This window comes from Scleropages formosus, chromosome 17 (assembly GCF_900964775.1).
Source record: "Scleropages formosus chromosome 17, fSclFor1.1, whole genome shotgun sequence".
Classification (NCBI taxonomy): Eukaryota; Metazoa; Chordata; class Actinopteri; order Osteoglossiformes; family Osteoglossidae; genus Scleropages; species Scleropages formosus.
Window position 1 is genome coordinate 17,298,155 of NC_041822.1, and position 19,104 is coordinate 17,317,258.

General features: G+C 41.0%; 1 protein-coding gene across 1 annotated transcript; it reads left to right on the plus strand.

Moving 5' to 3' along the window:
* Positions 1–3,547: 3,547 nt before the first annotated feature.
* Positions 3,548–18,871, plus strand: hsd17b4 (hydroxysteroid (17-beta) dehydrogenase 4). Its single transcript, XM_018758489.1, has 24 exons — positions 3,548–3,686; positions 5,648–5,701; positions 6,238–6,345; positions 8,984–9,043; positions 9,322–9,343; positions 9,445–9,491; positions 9,734–9,818; positions 10,243–10,430; positions 11,513–11,604; positions 11,739–11,763; positions 11,973–12,101; positions 12,613–12,716; positions 13,201–13,437; positions 13,676–13,727; positions 14,084–14,155; positions 14,292–14,392; positions 14,524–14,589; positions 15,121–15,190; positions 15,488–15,594; positions 16,771–16,857; positions 17,056–17,145; positions 17,287–17,425; positions 17,765–17,892; positions 18,478–18,871. Exons 1-24 carry the CDS (start codon positions 3,629–3,631, stop codon positions 18,565–18,567), a joined length of 2,211 nt encoding a protein of 736 aa, XP_018614005.1. The 5' UTR covers positions 3,548–3,628; the 3' UTR covers positions 18,568–18,871.
* Positions 18,872–19,104: the final 233 nt, after the last annotated feature.

Here is a 19,104-nt window from a genome sequence, read left to right on the forward strand (position 1 = left end):
GAGTGATTAACTGCGTGCTATATGCATGGCTTCATTCTTGTATAACACATTACTGTAATATTGGAGAACTGGTAACATACCCCAATCCCATACATCATAAGAAGTATAAGAATAAAGTGAAGAATGAATACATTGTCAAAACAGAAGCTCTGTTGCAAATGATGACTGGGGAAAAAATAAAATAAAATGTTAATACAAATTACATGTATTGGTGGGTTTGTTTTATTTTCATATAGGTATTTTTCAGAATCAGTGTAATATTTATGTAATGATATATGATGTACTATGTGATACATCATCTATTCTGCAAAAAGTATTGGAATGCGCTTTCCAAAATGCATTTCATATGCCTGTCCAGTTTCTCACATGGTGTTTCGAAACAAAACTGTAAAAATGTTCTTATAGAAAAGTAAGCATCATCACAGTGCTTTAAACAGATTACACCTCAACCGAGACACAGATTGGCATAATTCTATGCGGCAACAACAGCTGGAAGACGACCATTTTCCGGCTCTTTTATCTGTTCTGTGCAGTATGTAATGTTGCTCTACTTTGCTCCTCACAAATCCAGGTTATGCCCTGGACAAAAAAAACCATTACGTCTTGACACTTGCTCACATTATATATATTTTTCATTAGAGCCTTTGGAAGTTAGCAAAATATTTTCAGAGCAATATCATTGTTTACATTTATTTTTTAGCAGACACTTTTCTCCAAAGCAACTTTCAATTAACTCTGTGTAGTGTTATCAGCCCACACACTCACACTATGGGCAAACCTGAACGGCATGTCTTAGGACTATGAGAGGAAACCTATGCAGACACCAGGAGAACATGCAAACGCCACACACACTGAGCGAGGACCGAATACACACCCTCTCGCACCACCCAGGCACTGCGAGACAGCAGCACTACTCGCCATGCCACCGTTCTACCCCCATTGCTCCTCTACGCCTTATTTTTATAGGAAAATACAAAAAAAGTTACAAAACTGCTAAGTAATTTAAAATACATGTGACATCTATACACTTAAGACTGTGGTGGCCTGGAGCAAACTGCAGGACACAGCAGTTACAGAATTGACTGTTCTTTTTAACTGGGAAGACATGCAAAGTCCATGCAGAAGAGGGCCCAATTTAAACCCACAGCCCCCAAGCTAATAACTCAGACAGAAAACTTTTAGGTATTAGGTATAATCTCAAGTGGTTAAAAAGTGGGTTGAGTAATAAAGTATTCATACAGATGAGACATTTTTAAATAAATAAAAACAAGGATATGTCAATCATCCTGATGGAGTCAAAACCGAGCCTTTTATTTACAGCAGCACTAAAGAATATGTTTTTAAACATTTATGCTCTCTGTAGATTTTTCCCTGCACAAAATGTGTTGTTTGGAGGTGGAGTGTGTAAAACTGAAACAAATGCATGCAATAATCTTCTTATCCTAAGGGTGGGTAGGAAGAGCAAGGAAAAGATGAGGGACTTTGATAACTTGACATAGAGTGACATGTAAATATAGACAATCAATTGACACTGTTGGAGGGCTTGTGAAAATGCTCCTGGCAATTAAAACATTGCTAAACATCTTAGGCTATAACATCCATCTGTCATGATGCATGAAGCAGAGATGAATTGTGGTGAACTCAAGTGGGGAGTTTGTTTACTAGTGCAATAGGTGATGACCGAAGATCTGGTATTGTGAAAACACAGAGGCTTGGTGGTGTGGTGTCCAAAGAGCTTGGCTGATGCTGGGACATGGAGACTTGGAGAACACCGCATACGACAAACATGAACTTACAGCAATGGAGAAGAACACCAAAGCAGACCATACTCAGCTCCTCTACTCTCTCAGACAAGCACACTATAGGCAGTGCTTAAAAATGGACAACCAAAGAACTCTTAGACTCTTTCCTTTAAAGACCTGGGTAGTTGCATGATTGCCTGATTGCCTAATAAAATTATTAGAACCAGGTTTGCAGGGTTATGTTGGGTAGCCCCAAACAAGGGCATCTGGTGGTCACTGGGGGAATTGCTCCCAGGGGTTGTGACATCATCCATCCATCCATCCATGGCCCTGGTAATTAAAACATTGTTAAACATCTTAAGCTATAACATCCATCTATCATGATCACACAAAGAAATGAACTGTGGTGAACTCAAGTGCAGAGTATACTGACCAGAGTACAGTGCAATAGGTGATGACCGAAGATCTGGTGCAGGGCCACAGTGGTCTGGAGATTGTTGCAGAAGCACAGGATGTGAGGCAGGGTACACTTTGGAATGGAGGTCCATAGGGGAATGACACACATACTCATTCACTCACACGTACACACAAAGGACAATTTAGCGTCACCAATTCACCGAAAACGAATGTTTTTGAATTGCAGGAGGAAACCAGAGCGTCCGCAAGCAATCCAAGCCAACCTCTGACAACATGCAAACTCCACACAGATCGCGCCATATTCAAACTCACATTTGAACACGTATCCCAGGTCTGTCACCGAGGCATGCGTGCATCCTTCTGCATCACCATGCTCTCCATCTCATGCTATAATCTGAGTTCCCATGCAGTATGTATTATATCCGGAAAAATGGCCCTCGTATTCATCATTTACAGTTTCAAACGTGAGCACTTTGTTTACAACAGCCTGTAGCAAACAGCTTTTAAATACAGGTAATTATACTGCATGGCATCATGTGATTCATTTGCCAAAACCTTGTGTTGCAGATGATGAAAATACTGGCCATGTTAAGCTGCCTGGTTTGAATTTCCCAGAGTGCATCACTTTCTAGTTAAGATAACAGGACATTTTTACTCCTACATTTTGAAAAAAAGGTATGCTACATGTAACAGAATGTGTTATTGCAGTGACCCAGCCAAGACAGATAATCAAAAGGACAAGTTTTAAATAGATATTCTTGTAACTAACAATACTATTGCAGCATGCAGCTGCCTGTCACCCCAGGGAAGTGACCACGTCACGTGACGTGAATTGTCAGCCTTGGGAAATTTATTTTTCTTTCGCGTATTTAATCACAGTAAATTATTAACGGAGTAAAAGGCCTTTCGTCTGTAAAATGAGAAAGAGACAAATAGAAAAAAACAAACTGGCTAAAATTCAATGTTGCCACGTCCAGAACACAAAGTACCACAGACACACACACTCCAAAGGTTACACTGACACTGAGACGTCAGCTGAGGGTTAATAATAAATTGATCTTTATTAACTGTCACCTACGTATTTAACCAGACCCCTTTGACATTCTCTCTTTCGGTCCATTTTCAAGTTCAGTTTCTTAAATATTTTACAAATAAGAACCCTCAAAGTTGATAATGTGCGTAATTAATTGCCTAACACTGACACCAAACCCCTCTCTCTGAGAAACCCAGAAGAAACGATTCCACTGCATTAACAAAGTCCGAAACGTTTTACGTCACTTCCTAAATTGACATACAAAATATTTCAATTGGTCGGTCTGCGGCAGTGCTGGATCTGATTGGCTCTCGTGTTGTCACTTCTTCCGCCCCCAGGACAGCGAAGGCGGAAACGAGACGGAAGACGGGTAGGATAAAACAGTGAGGAAGGTCTCGCTCTGTGCTGTTGACCGGTAAAAAGCTGGTGACTAATCATGTTCGCTCCGCTGAGGTTTGATGGAAAAGTTGTTTTAATAACTGGAGCTGGAGGAGGTTGGTGCGTTTCCCTTTTTTTTGTTAAAAAAAAAAGGAAAACATAGTTTTTCCTCAATATATGAAATTCTAACTTATATGCGCTCTGACTGAGAACAGCAGTAGAGTTATGACGAAGAAATCATCCTGCAGCTTGCATATGTCGATATAATTCTCTCGTCACTTTTTATAAAAAAAAAAAAAAAAAAAAAAATTTAAACTTAACGTTGCATTGACCTAAACACTTTGAATCACTGACCTGCAATGTGCACAATGACAGTTACCTGAACATATTCGCAATAATAAACTATGTAAGTTACTAAACAATGAATTTACAGTAGTACTAACTAAGGCCAGAAGGTTGTTGGTTTGAATTCCACTCCTGTTCTAAATTTGGGGTGGAATTCAAACCAGCAACCTTCTGGTTCTGGGTCCATTTCTCTGCATTCTTACAGTTGTAGCAGATGGAGTGTGATGGGCTGTGCAGGGTTGGTGCTGCAGATCCTCTCTTGACTCTTCTCTTGTAGCACAAAAGCAACTCTGTTTGCTGCGAACGTTGGAAAATGCTAATGCTTTTGGGTCCGTGTATGTTGCGTTCATTTGTTCTTTTATTCAAAATTGGAAACACAATGCCAAGTATGTATGATGCCTTCGTTTGTGTTTTATTTATTGTTGGAAGCAGAAAAATGAGAAACGGCTTCTTATTGTTTCTGAGCACACACAAAAGAAAAGGACTTGTTTAATTTTCTCTTTGTTTAATCATACAAAGTGTATGAAATCTCCTAATACCAAATATGATGAATGCCCTGAAGTGCACAACATTTCCAGTCTAACGAGTAGCCTAACCTAGAATCCGCTACAGTGAGTAGCGCCGCTGTCTTACAGCGCCTGGGTGGTGCGAGAGGATGGGGGTTCGTTCTCCGCTCAGTTTGCATGTTCTCCCTGTGTCTGTGTGGAGCTTCCTCTGCGTGATCTCTTTTCCTCCCACTGTCCAAAGACATGCTGTTCAGGTTCCCCCATAGTGTGTGACAGAAAGAATGTGTTCCACTGATGTATGGATGAATGATGCAGTGTAAGTCACCACGGTGAATAAGGTGGGTGGGCTGATAACACTACATAGTTTATTGGAAGTTGCTTTGGAGAAAAGTGTCTGCTAAATAAATCTAAACTAGAACTTCAGTGCTTTTAACACCTGTGCTTAATTAGTAATAAGATTCTTAAGCAGTACTTGAGAAAATCAGCAGGATTTCTCAGTGGACAAGTCATTCTCCCTTTTGAAAAACACCTAGTGATCCATATTAACTTATGATCAATAACTCGGAGTGAATAGCATGTTTGACAAAGCCACACTGATGGATTTTGCGCCCTTTCAATTACTTTACACCTGGACTTCTCAGGAATACCACAAAACAAAATAAAACAAAGTCAAAAAGAAAGCAAGAAACTATAAATGAGGCATATTGTAAATATTTTACATTTTGAACAATAAATGATTTTTAATTATTGATAGGTCATAATTTGTTAATTTTTAAAACAAAAAGTGAAGCCATTGTAATTTGCATTTTATTCTTCAATTTCGAATCGACAAATGAATGACTGCAATGTACACAGACCCTTTTGCCTCTGTGCTTGTGCAGATGTGTCGCCAGTATAGACATTTTGTAAAAGTCCCACTCTTCGCTACTTTCTTGTCATACTGATCTTTTTGGACCAGTCAGGGAACACCCTGGATAGGACATAAGTCCAATAAAGAGTAGCTAAACACACATGTAGTCACTCGCATTCACACAATATGGGGGAGCAAGCTGGCACACCAATAAGAAACCCACGTGAACATGGGGAAACTCCTCCCAGACTAAGTTGGATTGAAACACAATACTAGTGACTGTGCTCCTCTGCTACCTGTATCTTGCCAAAAGTCTTTTAAAGACATTTTTTTTATTGTCTTTTAAGAAAACATTTTTTTTTTAAATCTCTTTCAGGACTCGGGAGGGAGTATGCTTTGGCCTTTGCTGAGAGAGGTGCCTTTGTTGTGGGTGAGGTGGAATTTCAACTTTGTCTTTATTGAGCATATAAAAAGTACCAAAGTCTGCAAGCGGGTCAGATCTCAAGGTCTGTTGTGTGTATTAGATAATTTCAGACCTCTGTTAGATAGCAAGAATTCAGCTGACATCGATGAAGCATATATGGGCAGTTGACTAATTCTTTGCTTAGCATATGTTTGATTCAAATGAACTTACAACGTTTGATCCACTTACACAGTATCTTCCCTGGAGCAATTCATGTTAAGTGCTATACCAGCACTGACTAGTGTGGCTATAAACAAGCTTCATGTTAACAAGTAGATGTCTGACCACTGTGTCACTTAGGAAGTATAATGCAACTGTAACCTATATAATAACATTTTTGTTTTGTCATAATGAATAGTCATTGGCTTCTGACAATTTTTGACAGTATTTTGCACTGTTTCCTTTTGTCAATGTTATTTCTTCAACTTTTTTTAGTGCTTAATCTTTGGCTACTTTTTCCTCTCTAGTCATTGTGGAGATTTTTTCTTTTCTCTTGTACCCAGTGAATGACCTTGGTGGAGACATCAAGGGGGGTGGGAAGAGTTCAACTGCTGCAGACAAAGTGGTGGCAGAAATAAAGGCCAAAGGTGGCACAGCAGTGGCAAACTATGGTAGGTACATCATCTCAGATTTGTTTGTAGTATGGCAATAAATTGGTACTCTATTACCTGGTTTGTTAGTACTGTGCCTGCAGGTACTGTAATAATTGGGTGAACTTTACATATCTCCTAGTGTTGTCAGTGCTGGAGTCTCATTTGGAGCGATTTTCAAATTTTGTGTTGTATTTAACATTTACAGTTTCAGCTCTGGATGAAGTTTTTATATGCAGCTCCCTGTAATTGTTTGTTTCAATCCTGTACTTTAAAAGTGTAAGTGAAAAATAATTCTGTAAGTCTAACATGTGGTTTGTGAAAGTAGACAGTGAAGAGGAGGAATGTGGGTACTTCCATGATGGACCTGCAATTTTTATTTCCATGCACACATGATGCTGATTATCACACAGCGGTGTGAATTTTGTAACCTGTGCTTTGAAGTTAACATATCTTGCTGTGTGTGTGTGTGTGTGTGTGTGTGTGTGTGTGTGTGTGTGTGTGTGTGTATATATATATATATGTATGTATATATGTATATGTATGTATATATATATATGTGTATGTATGTATATATGTATGTATGTATGTATATATATATGTATGTATATTTTTTTTTATTTAATTTAGCATTGTTTAAAGTAGCTGTATTAGCAGTAAAGTATAGGTGTAGGTTACAGTGCCCTCCACTAATATTGGCACCCTTAGTAAATATGAGCAAAGAAAGCTGTGAAGAATTGTCTTTATTGTTTAACGTTTTGATCTTCGGTTCAAAAAATTCACAAAAATACTTTGCTCTCATGGATATCAAACAATTGTGAACACAACACAGGTTCATCCAACAAAAAAAATCTTTTAAATATGTGTGCCACAATTATTGGCACCCCTGTGAATTTATATAAGAAAAATATATTGGAATTATATTCCCATCGATTACATTTTTACACAGGGGTATAAATATGAGGTAACATATAGGCCAAATTCCCTAAGTCATTTATCACAGTGGGTAAGACTAAGGACTATAGCTATGATGTGCGGCAAAAGGTTGGTGAGCTTCAGAAAATGGGAAGTGGTTATAAGGAAATAGCAAAAGCATTGAAAATGCCCATTTCCACTATCAGGGCAATAATTAAGAAGTTCCAGGCAACTGGCAATGTTGTGAATAAACCTGCAAAAGGACGTGTGTCTATATTGTCTCAATGCACTGTGAAGAGGATGGTTTGAGTAGCCAAAAAATCTCTGAGGGTCACAGGTGGAGAATTGCGGAAGTTAGTTGTGTGTTTGTCGTCAGAAAGTCTCCAAAAGTACAATCCTACATCCCCACAAGTTTAAGAAAAAAAGCCTCTACTTTCATCCAAAAACAAACTCAAGCATCTTGTTTGCCAGACACTACAGGAACTTCAAATGGGAGCGGGTGCTATGGTCAGATGAACCCAAAATAGAGCTTTTTGGCAATAAACACCAGGGGTTGGTTTGGCGCACAGAGAGAGGTAGCCATATGGAAAAGTACCTCATGCCCCCAGTTAAATATGGTGGTGGCCCTTTAATGTTTTGGGGCTGTTTTTCTGCCTGGACATTTTGTTAGGGTCCATGATGCCCTATATCCTATCAAATATCAACAGATATTAAATGAAAACCTGACTGCTTCTGCCAGAAAGCTTAAAATGGGCCGTGGTTGAATCTTCCAGCAGGATAATGATCCAAAACATACAACAAAATCAACACAAAAATGGTTTACTGACCACCAAATCAAGGTCCTGCCATGACCATCCCCGTCCCCTGCCCTGAACCCCATAGAAAACCTGTGGGATGAACTGAAGAGAGGAGTCTGCCAGCGTCGACCTTGAAATTTGAAGGCTCTGGAGAGATTCTATATGGAGGGAATGGTCTCATCCCTTGCTATGTATTCTCCAACCTCATCAGGCATTGTAGGAGAAGACTCAGAGCTGTTATCTTGGCAAAGGGAGGTAGCACAAAGTATTGACTAAAAGGGTGCCAGTAATTGTGGCACGCATATATTTAACAAAGATTATTTTTTTTTGTTGGATAAACCCGTGTTTGCAATTGTTTGATATCCATGAGAGCAGAGTATTTTTGTGAATTTTGGAACAAAAGATCAAAATGTTAAATAATTAAGACGATTTTTTCACAGCCTTCTTTGCTCATATTTACCAAGGGTGCCAATATTAGTGGAGGGCACTGTAAATGTTCATGAGCAGTTTATCATGTATAATTCAGACCCATAGTTGTAACATGCACAATTCTAGTGATGCAGGTTTTCTCTTTGCTAATTCCTTTGTCCAAGGTGCCTTATACAGATAGGTTTGTATGAAACATAACAATCCAAGAGAAGCTGCAGCTTAAATAAAAATCAGTCTAGGACTAGACAAAACTGTCAGGAGTAAATAAAAGAAAATTTTAAATTGATGCAAGAACAAACCAGTTATACAATACAAAGTCAGGTTATTACAGAGACACCAGGCCTAAGAATGTGGTGAAATGGTAGTATGAGAAAGATCATAAGATATAGTACGTGCTTTTTGTATGGTTCCAAGATCAGTGAAGAAATGGGTCTTCAGGAGGTGGTAGAAAGTCAGAAGGCTGATGATGACAGAAAAGTGGGCCTGAACATGAATATCTAAAATTCTTATCTTAACAGACTCTGTTGAGAATGGAGAGAAGCTGGTCCAGACGGCCTTGGACACTTTTGGCAGAATAGGTATTGTACCGTGTCATACCTCTGTCCGAGAGAGCATCAAAAATATTTTTAGTCATAGAAAAAATATGGAAGCAAAACTTTACTGGGTTACCTTAAGTTGTCTTTCTCTGGGGTGAAGCTTTTTGAGAAGAACATAATTCACAAAACACAAGTTCCTTCAGGTAAATAAGAATGCATTCAAAGAGAATGAAAGCAAATTTAACAGTGTATAAATCTGTGTACATCGGTTACTTTGTGAAACCTCCACAGTTAACATGGTTAATTCTTTGCTTTTACAGATATTGTGATAAACAATGCAGGGTATGTACGTATTTCATGCATTTGTTTTGTTCTTAAAATTTTTCTTTAATACTTCACCTCTTATCTGGATTGATGCAAAATTTTTTCTTTGGGGTTGTTAGGATTCTGCGAGATCGCTCCTTTAGCAGGATGAGTGAATTGGATTGGGGTAAGTGATAATATTCCTCAGCAGTGATGACCTTGTTTTGTCATTGCAGCTTTTTGGAATGTCCATTCAGCTGTAAAAGTGCAAGGCACATCCAAGAGTGTGTTCTCTCCTCCAGAAATGAAAGAGTTGAAGGACTGGGCAAACAGGCTATCTTCATACAGCATTAACTAGTCTCTACTTTCAACAGCAACGGGCCTCTCATGTTACTAAGGTGTCCCCCCCCCTTCATTGTTTCATGGCAGACCTCATTAACAGAGTGCACCTGCGGGGCTCCTTTTTGGTTACCAGGGCCGCTTGGGATCACATGAAGAAGCAGAAGTTTGGAAGGTACGATTTGAAGCCCTCTTACTCTTCTCCCACCCAGCTAGTAAACAGCACCTTAGCTTATAAGTTGGATCTCAAGCACACAGAAGCCACCTGGTGCTGTTCGGGTCTAATGGAGAACTTTTAATGATTATGGTCTTTTTGTTGCTAAATGGAGATCATAATACACTGATTTATATCTACTAATCCTGTGGCTTCCAGTTGGCAGTACCTGAGGCGATGGTTAGGGATCTGTGAAATGGTGATGGGTGGCTATTTGGAAGCGTGTCCAAAACATTTAAGGGTTGGAAGCACTTGGGCTTTTGTTGTATTCAAGCACCATCTATGATGTTTACTTGTTTGTTTTCCAACCAGGATTTCTCAGAGTATTGTTCCAAATTTGGTTCTGATCATTTCGATATAAACGGCAATGTTTTTTTGTGGGCAGGATCATCATGACCTCATCGGCCGCAGGCATCTATGGGAACTTCGGCCAGGCAAACTACAGCACGGCCAAGCTTGGGCTGCTGGGCTTCTCCAACACATTGGCCATAGAGGGACAGAAGTACAACATCTACTGCAACACCATTGCCCCCACTGCAGGCTCTCGTCTCACACAGACCGTCATGGCCCAAGGTCGAATCCCATCTTGTAAAGCCAGGGCCCTCAAATACTAGTCCTGCTGGCCTGCATGTTTGCATTTGTTTGTTTCTTTAATCCTAACCCATTTTCCCCTGCGCAAGTGGCCCAGTTTATTGTTGTCTATTGTTAATTTCTTTTCCATCAGAATGCCAAAAACTATTGGTTTAATTAAGGAGTTGAGGCTGAAACCTTAACATACACTGGCCTGCAGGATACTTTTTTCACACTTGTTTAGAACTTCACCCAAAATCCAAACCATTGTTCTTGTCATGGCCCACTTCTGCCGTACACAGAAAGATTGGTGGTGTTACCATGGGCACTCCTCAACTATTAAAAGCAAAAAAACAGATCTTAATCCTCCTTTGTTTTGCAATGTACCCTTTGTGGTAACATTCACTGACTTTCTTTACTGCGGTGATCAGGCACTATAGGCTCTCCGCACGCTCTTTGAGCAGGTCTTCTCTGGAAACCATTGTTCGTTTGAGGCACAAGTAGCTCTGCACAACGTGAGGCAGGTTGGGATGCTCCCATGCAGACGCATGTGTCTTCAGAGTGTGCTGCTGGGCATGCTTTTTTTTTTTTTTTTTAGTTTTATTATATAATTCTGAAATGTTGGCTCCTCTTTCCAGCTCTCTGGCATCTGAACTGAGGGGTCTGTGTTGTGGCAGCGAGCATCTGACACTCTTTCATCTGTGGATGTGCCGCTCGCTGACATAGCCTTATGCTGTATTGTGTGCGCTGCCCTGCAGCCAGAGTCCCAGCTGCCGGCCTGTCCGATGCTGTCGTCCAACACGCAAATTAAGCATATGCCCTCATAGCGGCTTATGATGGGAGGCATGGGGATATGGAGGTGACATGAATAATACGGTGCCGTCTCCTTCCAGTTGTCTGTTGGCACAATCTCTTGGAGGCCAGTGCGGTGGTTTTGACCATAGGGTTGCAGATTGAAATGCGCTTCATTGCAGAATTTAACCTGAATTCTCTCACACCTCCATTTGAAAATGTAAGTCTGTTTTGGTCAGTGTTATAAAACAGATGACTACAATATTCTTGTTTTTGTGTCTGTGTGTTTTCAGATTTGCTGGATTTCTTTAAAGTGGAGTATGTGTCCCCCCTGGTACTTTGGCTGTGTCATGAGCAATGTGAGGAGAATGGGAGTCTTTTTGAGGTAAGGTTGTGGTCCCCAGTTACCAAGTCCAGTCCTTTGAGATCTCTACTCATACCTACTTGATGTTTTACATGGTGCTGAATCTATAAAACCTAAATACACCCCTTGCACCTTTCTTGTTTTTATCCTTACAGGTTGGAGGAGGCTGGATTGCTAAATGTAAGTGAACTTCACATAACTTTCTGCATAAATGTAGATGAACATATTATGCAGTTGCTCTTGATAGGCTGTCAAATATTATGTTTTCATGTAGTAAGACGGGTCTACTTAATATGTAGTAAAATATTGTGGACTAATATAAGCAATGACTTCTGGTCCTGGGAAAAATCTCTGCAGTGAGGGAGTGTTTTGAATGTGTGTCCCCACAGTGCGCTGGGAGCGAACCCAGGGCGCCATCCTGAGGCACCAGAACCAGTCTATGAGCCCTGAGGCCGTGCGGGACCACTGGGATAAGATCTGCAACTTTCAGAATGCCACCAAACCTGCCAGTGTCCATGGTGACCCACATGTCACATCAAATTAGCAACATAGCACACTGTACCTGGCATCCTTCATGTGCAAGTGCTTGCTTATGTAAATGTCTAAGGCTCATGCAATGAGTTAAAAACAACTTTCTCTGCTCCAGCGGAGTCTAACTCTGGGTGAGCCAGTATGTGTATCTCCGTTATTGCCGCAACGTGGACTAGTGTCCTGTCTAGGGTGTAGCGTTCCTCCTGCCCTGTGCTCCTGGGATAAGCTCCAGACCATGTTGACCTTGCATTGCACAAGTTGTTGATAAAAATGAGGGGAGAATGGAAATACGACAGTGCTGCACCCTGCCAATGCCAGTGGTCCCAGGACCCAGACCACTCTTGCATGCTTTTTTAAAGAATAGGAGTGTCGATATGGAGCTGCTGATCAAGAAACTGAACACAGTCGATTTTGATTTATTTTACATAATCTAGATTGCCCACATTTTTGTCAAGTCTTACGGGGATTTATTTCTGTTTTCTCTGTGCTGTACTGAAGAGGCGATGAACCAGTTGCTGGAGGTGCTCTCAGCTGTGGACATTGACACAGGGCTGGCAGGCAATCCAACTAGTGCTGTGGCCTCCACTGAGTTGGGTATTCCTGTGAGTACAGCAGTAAACGGGGTGATTCTGCTGACTGCCAGCACTGTATTGCCCCCGCTTCCCCCTTTTTTTTTTTTTTTTGTTAAATAATTGACTGACTTTTGCAGTCAAAATGTATATACAGTGCAGTGACATTCAAATCAATTTCAATTTTTTTTAAAAATTTTATTTAAATATGCAGATATCTCTAAAGTGGTAGGATGCACGTTACTGCTTATTAAAACAGGAAGAAAACTTGTGAACAAGTGCATCATCAGCTGGCCAGTAGCTGCAGTGTGTAGGTGTTAAGTCTCTCACTTCCCTTCCTTCGTCCCCCTGTCTCACACATGCCTACCACAGTAATTGTCTTCTCTGAGGAACTTTGAATCTCTACTTCATTCTTGCCGAACCATATGGGCTAATGATGTACTCTGCTGTGAGTGTTGTTTCATTGAATAAATGAATTGTAGAAGAGTACAGACTTGTATCCCTTTCTCCCTCTCAGCTATCGGCTGTGGGGCAGAAACTTGCAGAGGTGGAGTTCAGTTATTCAAACATGCAGACCATCCTTTATGCCCTGGGAGTTGGCATGTCCACCAAGGAGCCTGACCACCTCAAATTCTTGTATGAGGGTGACTCGGAATTCAGCTGCCTGCCCACCTTCGGCGTCATTCCCTCCCAATCCGTCCTAGCACACGGGGGCTTGAGCACCATCAAGGGCCTCAATATCGACTACACCCGGGTGAGCATGTGTTCGAGTCCCAGAGAGACATTGCCTTTCTTTGTGGTCTGTGTCAGTAAAAAATGTGTAAGTTTTCAGTCCGGTAAACCATAACTAGCTTTGCTCAAAATCTGTTTGTAGGTAAGTCTGCACTCAACAAAATTTATTGGGAATTGAAATATAACCTTCCTTTTTGAACTGCGTGTGGAGTAGAGAGCAGTCTTTGAAACATCTCACATTTCTTATGTCACTTACCCAGCTTCTGCATGGAGAGCATTATCTTGAGCTCTATAAACCACTCCCCACCTCAGGTAAGCTTTTTAGAGATTTTTTTTTTTTGTTGGAAGTTCAGCTATATTCATTGTATTGCATTTTATGTAGCCCCTTGCAGACACGGTTTTCTCACAGCATTGACAATCTATCAAGACTGCAAAAAAGTGCAAGGAGACATGAAACAAGTGGCATTAGTAGCACAGTCACAGATGGTCCATTTGTTAACTGCTTGTCTGTCCAACTGGCAGTGAACCCCTGCTCCCCTGCCTGAGGACATGCGATTGTTGCACATGAACAAAAATGCTGCTGATCCCATGGCATGTTAATGTGTATCAGTGCCTGGTTTTTAATTTCATTTTTAGAAATTGCAGGAGTTTTTAATATTCTTTCCTAGGGAAACTGACCTCACGGGGAATGATTGCTGATGTTCTGGACAAAGGATCTGGAATGGTCGTCCTCGTGGATGGTGATTATTATTTATGAAGTTTTGAGGAAAATGCTGTTCGTGTTGGAGCAGACTGAACCCTGCAGTGTCAGAATGCTTCAACTTCTCTCTATTTTGGTTTCCATGGTTGCACCTTAACATTTCCCTCCCTGTGCAGCTCACACATATAATGGCCAGGAGCTCGTGTGCTACAATCAGTTCACCCTGTTCCTCGTGGGTATGGGCGGCTTTGGGAAGAAGACATCCGATAAAGCAAAGGTAGCCCCCTGCTGTCGACAAGCACGCCGACTGCCAGATCAGTGCATCACCAAAGTAACACCATCGTCAGCATTGCAAACCTCTCCATCCTCATCCCACCAAGTTAAAGTATTAACTGTCCTGTCCTGCAGAACATAGTGGCAATCCCAAATCGCGCCCCAGATGCAGTGGTGACGGACCAGACCACCAGAGACCAGGTACTGTTGGACCCCTTGGGGATGCCATACCTGATTTAGTCATACTGTGTTGGTAGACCTAGGTTTTTCAGTCATGTTCACTCTCCTTTGTTTGACACTATTCGTAGAAAGTTCATTTTATGCAACAATTTAAAAACACTTCAGATGTTTCATGTGAGTTTCCGTTTGTATTTGCATGGAGCTTTTTTCATGTATTTATTATATAATCATGAGGATATGGCATACACATTTCAGAAATGCAAAGATCAGATTGTAATGCATCAGGGAAGCAATGGGATGTCCAACAGACCACCCGTGTCACTTTAACCTAGTTACTCGTGACTCCATCCAGAAAACATTTGGCTTCTAATTAGCGTTTTAAACATTTCCGGCATTTCTGTTCTATTCAAATTGGAAATGTGTGTGTGTGTCAGCAGCACTGCAACAAGCATCTTCCACATAGTAGCAAAGAACTGCATCCTCCAAACGTGCTGCTGCACTTGATGCAGAGAGCTGTGGTTTTTGTGTAGACCAGCACTTTGTCTTTTCCAGGCTGCATTGTATCGTCTGAGTGGCGATTTTAACCCACTGCACATAGATCCCAGCTTTGCAGCTCTGGGAGGTGAGCACTCTGCCTCTCTCTCTGTTGCTCCATCGAAACCCAGACCTCTATCAGTGTCTTTCAGACCTTGCTTCAGGGTTAAGATAACTGTTCATATTTAACTTTTCTTGCTTACACAGATTATACACGTTAAACACCCCTAACATTGTCTTTTTTTTAAATTTTGGTAGTGAAGGAATTTAAATTTAAAAAAAAAAAAAAAGCTTATTTGTTTCTTTTTTTTTATATATCAGAGATTTTGGATGAATGTGAATATGTCTAATACATTTTTTTTTTTTTTTTTTTTTTTTAATAAAGGCTACAAAACACCCATTCTTCATGGGCTCTGCTCCTTTGGTTTCGCCGCTCGCCATGTTTTGAAGCATTATGCGAACAATGATGTGTCTAAGTTCAAGTCCATCAAGGTGAGGCTTGCATATGCTACTGCAGCCTGATTTCTCTGAGCTGTGTCATGCAAGGGTACATCTGCATGCATTTCTGTGGCTTATTCCCTTATTGAAAAGGAGCAGACATGGCAAAAATTCTGTAACACAAGCAGCCAAGGTACAGGAAGTAAAGTTGAGTTTTCAAAGGTGCAAATATTTTTTTTTTTTTTTTTAAAAAACTAACCTGTTTTCTAAAATTTCTGCTTATTGTGGAATGAACTTGACCTGTATTTACTTTCCCATCCTATTAGCGAAGTGTACCCAAACAAAATAGGAGTGTGGGACTGCTTTAATTCAGCTTTGTTGCACAGTGTTTACGTATTCTGTTGATGATGGATGTTACAGGTCCTGATGAGGTGAAATGAATAGGATGCAAATTGGAGACAAATGGTTTTCACTCCTTTTTAAATTTATTTTTACTGTAGCTTGAAGTTAGTTTTAAAAAGTCTTGGAATTTCTTAATTTCTTGAAGAACCTCACTGTTGAATAAATTGAAGCAAACATTTTATTATTGAATGTGGCTTGGAGGTAAAACTGACTTTGGAAAAACTGTCACATCTGCACCTTCATTTGAGGTGCCAGTGTACATAAAAATATCGGCATTTGTGTGTAAACCATTTTACTAAACTGAGGAGGCAGTATTGCGAGGATCAGCATCAACATATTAATACAAAACTTGTATTTACTATTGGTTTTTGTAACTAATGCAAATAAAAGTAGACAGTTTCAGTGCTATTTGTCTGAAGTGAGACTGGTCACCTGTTCAAAGGTTGAATTCATGCTAAGACCTGTACTGCACACTGATTTAAAATGTGAATAAAAGCATGTAAATATATACCAGAGAAATGAACCAGTAGGTGACCTCATGGTCTCTAAACATGGAGTCTATCATTTTTCCCAGATGAACAGGTCTGATCAGTGAGAATTGTAAATTATATCAGGGGGTCTATCACCTGCCTGGGACTAAACCTCAACCACAATTGAACTGTGCAACAGTAGGTTGTGGAACTGATTTGAAAGAACATTTGGGAACCCACTTCTCTAAGCTACTCCACTATTGCCCCAAAAGCAAGATGCTAAAGCTGGATTTGCGTAACAGGTGAACTGCGGTTGCTTTTGTTGCGCGGTCTAACGCTGCTCTCCTCGTTCCTGCAGGTGCGCTTCGTGAAGCCGGTGTTACCTGGTCAGACCCTGCAGACGGAGATGTGGAAGGAGGGCAGCCGAATCCACCTTCAGTGCAGGGTGGGGAATGCCATTCTTCTGCAGAAAGAGCGTTTCTGGGTGGACTGGGATGCCTGAAAGCGCTGGGGTTGTTCTTCTGTTCTTCCTCCCAGTTTGATCTGGATATTTGTCTGGCTAAAGGGCTTGTTAGTAGGAGCTGCACTCACATCCTGCTCATGTAATATGAAACACTTTCTAATCATGCAGTGTTTTCCCCAGATCAAAGAGACTGGAGATGTGGTTTTAACAAGTGCATATGTAGATCTTCAGGACATCACAGATGCGGCACCTTTGGACAGACTCCCAGAGGTAATGCCCACATGGTGCTGGAAACCCCCACAAAAACACATAGCTCTGTTAACATCATGTTGACTAAAAGAAGCAACCGCTTAATTCACACTAAGAAACAAGTGTGTTCGGTATCTTATTTTTGTTTAAAATGTCCTTCAGACAAGGGGCCTGCAGAGCGACCTTGTGTTTGCAGAGATCGGGCACCGCATCAAAGACTTTGGGCCAGAGCTGGTGAGGAAGGTCAACGCAGTCTTCCAGTGGGAGATCACCCAAGGGGGACGCACCGCAGCGCAGTGGAGTGAGTGGGCACAGCACACACACTGGGGGGATAATATGCATCCTGACAGCTGGGCAACATACACGCACCAGGACTTACACTTTGGAAGTCTGTCCATCAGACGCATGTACAGTATTCACAGGTCAGATGACCCTGCAGTAAACGTAAAGAGCATTTCAGTTTAGGCCACTGCACAGCAGGTTCTCGCACCGAAACAACTGCACAGCGACTGCAATGAGCATTCACATGCCGTACACCATCTGCCCATCAGTTTGGTGCCAACTCATTTCATTCTTGGTGTGTGAATATCTGATCCGAGCTCGCAAAACCACAGTGACATGTGCTCTCCCTGCTGTTCAGCTATTAATTTAAAAAGCGGGACTGGGTCCCTGCAAAAGGGTCCGTACAGCGGCAAGCCAGACGTTACCTTCACCCTTTCTGATGAAGACTTCATGAAGGTGGTTCAGGGAAAGTTGGACCCACAGAAGGTACAGTGGTGGCAGTCTGCCGTTTTTCACTGTTCACATAAAATCTTCATTTGATTGGACTGAGAATAAAGTTCAGCCTTTAAAGAATTAAAATTTTAGTAGAAAGGGCCATCAGGTAGTGTAGTGGTTAGAGCTACTACCTTGAGGTAAAGAAAAAAAACGAGGTTCGAATCCTCACTCTGCTGTAGCACCCTTGAGCTAGGATTTTTACCCAAAATTAATCTGATTAAAAATACCCTGCTGGGTAAATAATTGTAAGTAGCTTAATAACAAACCTAACATTTTAAGTAACTTTGGAGCAAAGTGTGATCTATATGAATTAATAATTCTTGGTCACTGATTCCTTGCAGGGATATTAAGGGAGTAGATAAGACCACTGAGGTTAAATGAAGGGTAGAATCTTCATAGGTTAATCTTGCATGATGAGTTTGCTGTGGGTGTTGGGGAACCTCAGAGATCAGACTTCAATTTTACAAGGTTGTTTAGTAGAGGCCATTTTTGTAGTTAAATATGTATTCCATGCTGCGATTTAAATGGTTGCCCAAATTAGTCGGTTGTTAATCTTGTTCTCTGTTCTTGCCTCAGGCCTTTTTTGCTGGCAAGCTGAAGGCAAAGGGCAACATCATGCTGAGCCAGAAGCTGGAGACCATTCTGAAGGACTATGCCAAGTTCTGAGGTTGTAAAACAAGCAGCTAAGAGCTCTTGGCTACAAATGATCATGTCATGTTCTATCCAGCTCTGAGATGAAACATCAGGAGGCTGTACTTGATATGGATAAAATGAAAGTGCACATAACTGCTTTCATTTATGGTTTTGTTTGATTAATTTCCAAGTTTCCAACAATAAACTACTGATTCAGTTGAAGAGTTATACTTTTCACTATGCATTGAAAAATGGACTATTGTGATCTGTGTACTTACTGCTGCACTAATGTAAGTAATACTGCTAGAGGACCTAAATAAATCAGCATTTCACCATTTTTCAGAGAACCTGTTTTGCTTTTAAAATTGAGAAGGGGATAAGAGATGGTAAAAGTTCAAGGCCCATGCCTTCAATTGCTTGATATTTAGTGGTGACTGGATTAACAGCCTCTTCTCGCAGTGAGGGAGGACATAATGTCTATAACCACTTGTCCCGAGCAGGGTCATCTGCTGCAAGGCACCACAGAGCAGGCCCTGGCCAAACCCGCTGCGCTACCGCACCCCCTGCCCC

Bases quoted from the DNA above. Each gene is read 5' to 3' on its own strand.
- hsd17b4 (XM_018758489.1), top strand. From the start codon at position 3,629: ATGTTCGCTCCGCTGAGGTTTGATGGAAAAGTTGTTTTAATAACTGGA. The intron at 12,717-13,200 runs GTGAGTACAGCA...TCTCCCTCTCAG, and splicing joins CCACTGAGTTGGGTATTCCT to CTATCGGCTGTGGGGCAGAA. The intron at 17,893-18,477 runs GTACAGTGGTGG...TTCTTGCCTCAG, and splicing joins GAAAGTTGGACCCACAGAAG to GCCTTTTTTGCTGGCAAGCT.